Below are 9,481 nucleotides of genomic sequence, written 5' to 3'. Positions count from 1 at the left end.
ATCGAAAGTTTTCAATTCACGCGCACGGTTCTATGTACTTCTGTTGAACGCGGTTCGACAGACACGTGTTTAAAGTGATGTGTGAACGTGTGAACGAGGTATTTGGTTGTCGAACACGTTCGTTAAACCCCAAATACCCCGTTCACACGTTCACACATCACTTTAAAGACGTGTCTGTCGAACCGCGTTCGACGAACCGTTAGACCGTATAAAATCCCTCTAAGCCGTCTCATCCTAAGGAAGGGGAGCTACGCTCGTGGTGTCCCGCCTTTGTATCTCGCAGTGTCTAGTTTGCTCTTAAACTCATGAATGGTTTTTGCGCACACTATTTCATTGTCCAGTTTGTTCCAAGTGTCCACCACTCTATGTGGAAAACTGTTTTTCTTCAGATCTCTTCTGTAGCTATGTTTTTTTTTTCTTTCCATGTCCTCTTGTGCTTCTCCTGTCCCAGTTTAACAAGTCCTCTCTATCGAGTATTTCTGTGCCTTTCATGATTCTTTGCTCCAGAGTCGGTAACTCCAGTTTAGCCAATCTCTCCTCATATGACAAGTTTCCAAGTGCTGGTGCAATTTTTGTTGATGCTCTCTGGATTCTTTCTATTTTCTTTATATTCTTTTTGATACTGAGTGACAACAATGTCGCCGCATATTCTAGTCTAGGCCATATCAGTGTGACCAATATTTTTTAATAATTTCTTCGTCCAAATATGTAAATGCCACTTTTATTGACCTTAACATGTTGTAGGATTCTCCGACAATTTTGTTTATCTGTTTGTCATAGGACAAGTCGTTTGAGATAATTACACCCAAATCTTTTTCGGACCTCTCCTTCTTTACCTCCTTGGTTCCAATTTTATATTGTCCTGATATTCTGTTTTTGCTTTTTCCAAACTCCACTATGCTACATTTCTTAATATTGAAGTCCACTTCCCATTTCTGACTCCAGTTCCATACCTTATTCAGGTCTTCCTGCAGTGATTCGCAGTGAGTGTGCGTGTGTGTGTGTGTGTGTGTGTGTGTGTGTGTGTGTGTGTGTGTGTGTGTGTGTGTGTGTGTGTGTGTGTGTGTGTGTGTGTGTGTGTGTGTGTGTAAGGTCACACTATTTACTCATAGATCGGGACATAGTAGCTTTGGAACTCTTATCTAGAGACAGTAGCTATTGATCAATTGTCTAGCACGTGATCCAAGACCATACGCATACACACATACATACGAGTACACGCACACGCACACGCATACACACACACATACACACACACACACACACACACACACACACACACACACACACACACACGCACACACACCTTCCCACCTGCCAACGTGGAACTTTTCTCTCAATACCACATATACGAGCAGTATACTTCTTCCATTATCTGGTGACCCAAAGGGTGTGACCGGCAAAACCAGCAGCGCTGCCACGTCTAAACTATCTCCAAAGAAAACGGGGGGAGACACCGTTTTCTTTATATTTGCATGTATGGCCGGTATAATTAAAGAGACTGCAAGCGGCCCGAAGACCCGCACTCAGCTTCTCTATGTAAGCGACCCCACCCCTCAACCCCACGGAAATTCCTAGGTCGGGAGCCGGGGCAACGTCGCCTGACCTGAGATGCCACATCGTTTAACAAGTCTCTTCTTTTCTTTACATGTATAACAATTACTCATATCACCTACCATTTAATTAAAAAATCGATATGCATTTAGAATATTCCATGTTAACATACTCGGGGTAGTGGACAGCTTCCGGTATATGCTGAATGTTTTGATTCAGTACGTGACAAGACATCAGACAACACCTTGTGGGTCACGAGATAATGGGAATAGTATAAGATGATCGATTTACACAATTCCTCTCAATAACCTCCTGCTTTCTCTCACCTACCCACTCAAACAACAATGACACTACATCAAATCTTGGACGACATAACGATACCTCAGTCATCCCTCCACAACTTACGACAAAATAGGACTTCTAATTGAACTGTAAACGCCTTTTGATAAACGAGACCGGCACGTGAAATGGAAGATAACATGAGACGGCAGCGCAAGATTATCCACACAGACGTAAGCGCCCCAAACTACTCAACAAAACAACAACAACAACAACAACCCTTAGTGTCGTATATGAGAAATTCTCGACACATAATATCACCTATGTGAATAGATCTTTCATTGTTCATCGTTTGGTTCATGGTTCTGTACAATAATAGTTGTAATGTAATAAAATTTGATTAATAACTCGCATTCATGAAAGAGTTCAAAATGTCACAATTAGAGGCCCTGTGCGACTAGTCTGAGTAGATACCATGTGAGAATGGAACTTTTAATTAATGGATAACGTTTTTCTTCTCGAAGCTTTTTCAAGTAAAAAGACGCTGAATAACCTCTAAGCTATTTATACATCTTGGAATAGATGAGGAAAGGCGTCCGTCCGACATTGTACATAAAAGTTCCATCCTCACATGTTGTCTACTCTGATCATTCTGTCGTCAATTGTCTTTTTAGATCTCTGTATGACTAGCGTTCCTGGACATGATTTTGCTCTCTGATACCACATTACACGTTTGTCTGGACAGCAATCTGAGGCCATTGGTCGACAGCTAGGCGCCCAGCTTGCCACCACACAAGCCACGAACATCATTAGCCAGCGTGTGTTCGAAAAACTTGGCTTCAGCAGCGACTATACTCTTGACTACGAAAGCTACGAAGCGGACGGCAAGAAAGTGCTCGACACCAAGCTTGCAGGAGACAGCACCTGCATCAAAGCTATGAGTAAACGCTTGTGATGCGCAGGAGTTGGTGGAAAAATGGTCTTCATGCATAAAGTAGGAGCGGACAAACTTCTTTGGGCGTTGTTAGCTTCAACCATACAAATCTTCAAAAAATAATCCGGTTGGTATAATTAAAAATAAACATAGTTCATCGAATCAGGGCACAGATATAAGTTTCTTTATATATATATATATATATATATATGTGTGTGTGTGTGTGTGTGTGTGTGTGTGTGTGTGTGTGTGTGTGTGTGTGTGTGTGTGTGTGTGTGTGTGTGTGTGTGTGTGTGTGCAGTGTGTCCATAAAACCTGTATTATTCAAACATCTTCAATATGTTTTCCATCATTTGCAATGCAAATATTAATGCGTTTTACAAAATCTTTATGAACTTGATGCAATAAAATTTCATTACCCTCAATTCGCTGAGTCAAGTGCATTAAGTCTAAAAAATAAAGATGTAAAAAACGCTGAATGAAGTTTTTTACGTGCAAATGTTTTGGTTATCTTTAACCATCTGTTCTTCATTTACCTCGGAAATATGGGATTTTTTCGGGGGGTCACCCTGTATGTATCAAGAGGAAATGAAGTATATAATATGAATGTACAGGTACCATTTACAGTTTCTACCTTATGACGTCAGTGAGGCTCGCTATAATAGGCGGCGGATACTCAAAACATTTTGTAATTTACAAGGTCGTGGAAATTGTAACTAGTTTACAACCCCAGATTTTACAATCTATCGTTACAACCTATATTCAAACACATGTCTCGGACGATGTAACCATAGTTTTGTATGCCGTGCTGTTTACAATCTCCACACACATCAGCTAATATTGGTTCCAGCCAATGAGAACCTAGGTTGTCATGGGGCTTCAACCAATGACAACACGTTTTCTCGTAGCCGCTAAATGTAAGCACAGAAGAGTCGCGTGCTAGGGAAGCATGCGAAAAAGAACAAAATTTACCGATGTTGAGGTTATAGTGACAATTTAAGAGTAATAAGTAAATCAGAAAAAACTCTCTAGAGTCTGCCGAAACCTTAGTTTACAATCAAAAGTGGTTGTAGAATCTATACCTTCAGGTAAGATTATTTCTGATCCAACAAAACATGAAAATAGTGTCGGGAGACATAATGGGATACGGCAGGTCATTGAGTTAGTATATGCAAAACCTAAGAATCACTCCCACTCCATAGTAATAACAATGCTTATCATCTAAGAGACAGTGGAAATGTATCCTCTTCTTCATATCAACATTGCAAAATAAAACCAAAATTGGGAGTCTCTCAACTCACTGGTGACCACGTTTGATCATCGGTGGAGTCTGTAAGCATAACCATCCAAGAAATGACGTGATATAAACATTGCAACTCACTCACAGAAGCCCTTGGGCTTTTGAAAATCTCGCCGACTTAAGTCGTGTCCAGACGATCAGGCGTGTCCGTCGGGCAGAGCGGTTGGCGGGCAAATTCTGCCGGGCCTGCCCGCGAACGTTGTCCACACGACCGAGTTGATGAATAGTTGGGTGGGCGTGCCCGACGATGCCAGTAGCGCGTGGAGTGCGGTACGACAAACATGGCGCCTAGTATTGTCAAGATGTTGTACACTATGATAATTGCTTTGTATCTCTCTCCCAAGCTTCTGCTAACTGTGGCCTTGTTGCTTCCCCACAGAAGAGCAGAATTTTCTCCTACCGCCCTCCTGCCACGCTGCCAGAGTTCATGATTGGAGACTGCATCATCCCACTAAGCTCCCAGTACTGCTACCTTGGTGCACCAGTACGAATCTCGGAAACTCTTTCTGCCCGGCGTCAATCCCATACCGTAATTCGTGAATTGCTAGATCGTCTCCAACGTCGGCTCCGGCCTCTCCAGTGGCTCACCAACAACTCTTCCGGTATCTCCATCCCCGTGGCCAGAACTGTCTATATTACTTTTATACGCTCTGTTGTTGATTACCTCTCCCCTGCCTTAATTCAACTTCCTCGATATGCTTTAGAGCCACTGGAGATTTTTCAGAATAAAGCCATGAGAATCATTCTCGGTTGCCCAATGACTACCAGAATTGTCAACATGCAACGGGAATTACGGCTTCCATCCCTAGTTGAGAGGATTTATTCTAATGTCACCTGCCTCACAGTTAAGTGTATACAATTTCCCCACATCTCACCGCACTTCACAGCACTGGTCAGAGATTCTCTCGGCCCCGCTCCGCCCGTCCCCCGCCTCATGCCCCCCGGTCGCCGTCTTATAAAGTCTATCTCCTCCTTCATTCGCAGCCTAGATTTACAAGTACCAGTAGCTGACATACCCCCAGGCCCTCCCCCGTGGACGCTACCATCGCCTGTGGTTAGCTTCACTCCTACAGCAAAATGTGACCCACCTCCTCTACAACTACAGCTAGCCTTGGAACTTGTTACCCAGGTAACATCCTCCATCACTGCTCCGCATCGCCTCTACACTGACGGGTCACTACAATCGGATGGTGCAGCTGGAGGAGCAGTCTACTCACCTGACCTACCGCCGCCTCCTGAGGGCTGGGTCGGCCGTCGACTCAGAGATCACTCCAGCTCCACGTTGTGTGAACTATACACCATCTTAGATGCTATCAGTCTCGTTTGCCAAAGAGGAGTGAATGCTGTCATTATATGTGACTCTAAGCCTGCACTGCAATCCCTCACCGCTATTCATCCCACTCACCATTCTGTTGTACAACAAATCCTTTCCTTTCTATCCCTACTAACTATCCGTAATCTCTGCATTGAATTTATTTGGATTCCATCTCATGTAGGTTTGCACCACAACACCAAAGTAGACCGCCTAGCAAAAGAAGCCTGCCGACTCCCCCGTCGTGGTAATGGACGACCTCTCTCCCTGCTATGTTACCTCAACAGGGTCCGCTCCGCTGCACTTCTGCCTGAGCAACGTCGACGGGACACCGAGAGACCCTTCAGTGTCACCATCACCCACTACGAATCCGTATGCCGCCACAAATACAAGTACCGCCGCAAGGGACTTATGGTTCGTCGCCACAATGTTGTCTCAGCCCGACTGCGACTAGGCTACCGTCCACCGTGGCAGGTCGCCGGGGTGGAGGGCGAGCCTGTATTCACAGAATGTCGCCTATGCCACGCTCCACTAGCCAACACCATCGAGCACTACTGCCTAGCGTGCCCCACTGTAAAACATCTAATACCCCAGGGACTACCATTAGATGCAATCTGTCGTCATCTCCTATCACAAAATAGACTAGATGAAATACTTGTCCGTTACCCCCGCTTTGGTGGGTTCTCATAATACCTGATGCCCTGCGTGACATCTCAGTCTTATTCCCCTTTGAATGAATGTACAATACCCAGTGTCATATATATTACCTGCAACCCATGTATTTGTTTGTGTATATAAGTGTATGTGTACGTGTGTAAGCATGTGCATACCAGTTGCATTCCTACATTCATTATGAAAACCTCCCCCACTGTATGACGCTAATGCGTAATAAGTTAAATTAAAAAAAAAAAAAAAAAAAAAAAACTTGTGTCTGGCAGAGTCGAAGCTCAAGCTACCGGGCACCGCCTTCGTGATTTCGCTCGACGAGCACTCGAGCAATTTGACCGTTTGCCCTTCAAATGTGCCCGTTAACGGGCATGCCTGCCGATCAGGCCCGTTCGTCTGGACAGGCCTTTACAATGTCCACTTGCCAACAAAGATCACTGCTCTCACGCGTTGAGAATGGGTTGTAAGTAGTTACAATGAGCAGTTTTGAGTATCCATTGGGTGAGACAGTGAATACATTGCTTCAGTCATAGTTTCAGATAGCCAGCAGCAATAGGTCTGAATCAATTGTAGAATCCCCCCCCACACACACACACGCACTTTGGGTGGATATTGTACAATTGAGTCTTTTTTTTTTTCATAATGAATGTAGGAAGGCAACTGGTATGCACATGCTTACACACGTACACATACACTTATATACACATACAAATACATGGGTTGCAGGTAACATATACGACACTGGGTATTGTACATTCATTCAAAAGGGAATAAGACTGAGATGTCACGCAGGGCATCAGGTATTATGAGAACCCACCAAAGCGGGGGTAACGGACAAGTATTTCATCTAATCTATTTTGTGATAGGAGATGACGACAGATTGCATCTAATGGTAGTCCCTGGGGTATTAGATGTTTTACAGTGGGGCACGCTAGGCAGTAGTGCTCGATGGTGTTGGCTAGTGGAGCGTGGCATAGGCGACATTCTGTGAATACAGGCTCGCCCTCCACCCCGGCGACCTGCCACGGTGGACGGTAGCCTAGTCGCAGTCGGGCTGAGACAACATTGTGGCGACGAACCATAAGTCCCTTGCGGTGGTACTTGTATTTGTGGCGGCATACGGATTCGTAGTGGGTGATAGTGACACTGAAAGGTCTCTTGGTGTCCCGTCGACGTTGCTCAGGCTGAAGTGCAGCGGAGCGGACCCTGTCGAGGTAACATAGCAGGGAGAGAGGTCGTCCATCACTACGACGGGGGAGTCGGCAGGCTTCTTTTGCTAGGCGGTCTACTTTGGTGTTATGGTGCAAACCTACATGAGATGGAATCCAAATAAATTCAATGCAGAGATTACGGATAGTTAGTAGGGATAGAAAGGAAAGGATTTGTTGTACAACAGAATGGTGAGTGGGATGAATAGCGGTGAGGGATTGCAGTGCAGGCTTAGAGTCACATATAATGACAGCATTAACTCCTCTTTGACAAACGAGACTGATAGCATCTAAGATGGCGTATAGTTCACACAACGTGGAGCTGGAGTGATCTCTGAGTCGACGGCCGACCCAGCCCTCAGGAGGCGGCGGTAGGTCAGGTGAGTAGACTGCTCCTCCAGCTGCACCATCCGATTGTAGTGACCCGTCAGTGTAGAGGCGATGCGGAGCAGTGATGGAGGATGTTACCTGGGTAACATGTTCCAAGGCTAGCTGTAGTTGTAGAGGAGGTGGGTCACATTTTGCTGTAGGAGTGAAGCTAACCACAGGCGATGGTAGCGTCCACGGGGGAGGGCCTGGGGGTATGTCAGCTACTGGTACTTGTAAATCTAGGCTGCGAATGAAGGAGGAGATAGACTTTATAAGACGGCGACCGGGGGGCATGAGGCGGGGGACGGGCGGAGCGGGGCCGAGAGAATCTCTGACCAGTGCTGTGAAGTGCGGTGAGATGTGGGGAAATTGTATACACTTAACTGTGAGGCAGGTGACATTAGAATAAATCCTCTCAACTAGGGATGGAAGCCGTAATTCCCGTTGCATGTTGACAATTCTGGTAGTCATTGGGCAACCGAGAATGATTCTCATGGCTTTATTCTGAAAAATCTCCAGTGGCTCTAAAGCATATCGAGGAAGTTGAATTAAGGCAGGGGAGAGGTAATCAACAACAGAGCGTATAAAAGTAATATAGACAGTTCTGGCCACGGGGATGGAGATACCGGAAGAGTTGTTGGTGAGCCACTGGAGAGGCCGGAGCCGACGTTGGAGACGATCTAGCAATTCACGAATTACGGTATGGGATTGACGCCGGGCAGAAAGAGTTTCCGAGATTCGTACTGGTGCACCAAGGTAGCAGTACTGGGAGCTTAGTGGGATGATGCAGTCTCCAATCATGAACTCTGGCAGCGTGGCAGGAGGGCGGTAGGAGAAAATTCTGCTCTTCTGTGGGGAAGCAACAAGGCCACAGTTAGCAGAAGCCTGGGAGAGAGAAGTAAGAAAGAGTTGTAGGTGTGTTGGGGAGGTAGAGTGAATACATAGATCATCTGCATAGCATGTAATTGTGACCTCAGGAATAGTGGGCAAAGACGTGAGGAGACGATGCATAAGTATATTAAAGAGAAATGGACTTAGTACCCCTCCTTGAGGAGTGCCGATATGAAAATCCCGTGAGGAGCTGTAGGCACCGCTAAAGAAGACACGGGAGGTCCGGTTACTGAGGTAGCCCTTAATCCATCGTAGTAATTTACCCTTAATTCCAAAGTCAATTAATTGATCTAAAATAACGTCTCGGTTTGCTATATCAAATGCACTTTTTAGATCTATAAATGCCACAACACTGTCACGGGAGAGGCGAGAATATAAGTCGACGAGGCAGTGATGGGTGCTGCGTTGGGGTAGAAAGCCGAAGAGACGTGGAGAAAGGCGATCTTGTAGTTGGTACATCAGTCGGGTGAGCAAGATTCTTTCCATTACTTTGCAGAAGCAGGATGTAAGGGAGATGGGCCTGAAATTTGCTGTGCCGGGCTTGGGTATGGGGATTATTGTACTCGTGGTCCAGGCATGTGGGATATATCCATCTCGTAGACACATATTGTAGAGGCGAAGGAGGGGGTTACCGGGTACACGGTGCAGTAAACGTAGCACATTGTAGGTAATGCCATCATCCCCAGGGGACGTGGCTTTACCTCTCAAGAGAGCACGTCGTAGTTCATCTTTAGTGATTGGTATATTTTCTTCATCATCCTCTTGCAGCAGAGCATGTACTAGGCGGAGTCCACGAGCAAAAGCACCGGAGGAGAGGGCATCCTGGACGGGGTAGGTAGGTTGGCAGGGTTGGACTGGTTTGACCACGTGTCGATGAGCTGTTCGGCAAATACGGTGGGGGAATGATGACGGGCAGTAGCAGGAGTCTTCTTAATTACCCTGCGAATAAGGTGCCACATGGAGGCTAC

The 9,481-nt window shown here is 45.8% G+C and overlaps 1 protein-coding gene across 2 annotated transcripts in view; it reads left to right on the top strand.

Annotated features, from left to right (window-relative positions):
* Positions 1-4,401, top strand: part of LOC143031018 (arylalkylamine N-acetyltransferase 1-like) — a 16,986-nt gene extending 12,585 nt beyond the window's left edge. For both annotated transcript variants that reach the window (XM_076194360.1, XM_076194366.1), the window contains exon 5: positions 2,579-4,401. In XM_076194360.1, the coding sequence (XP_076050475.1) occupies positions 2,579-2,788 (210 nt within the window). In that variant the 3' untranslated portion in view covers positions 2,789-4,401. The remainder of the gene's footprint in view (positions 1-2,578) is intronic.
* The last annotated feature ends 5,080 nt before the right edge of the window (positions 4,402-9,481 follow it).

Source organism: Oratosquilla oratoria, chromosome 1 (assembly GCF_046742065.1).
Source record: "Oratosquilla oratoria isolate Oo_2021 chromosome 1, ASM4674206v1, whole genome shotgun sequence".
In the NCBI taxonomy this organism is placed as follows: domain Eukaryota; kingdom Metazoa; phylum Arthropoda; class Malacostraca; order Stomatopoda; family Squillidae; genus Oratosquilla; species Oratosquilla oratoria.
This window is presented reverse-complemented; position numbering and strand designations above follow the sequence as displayed.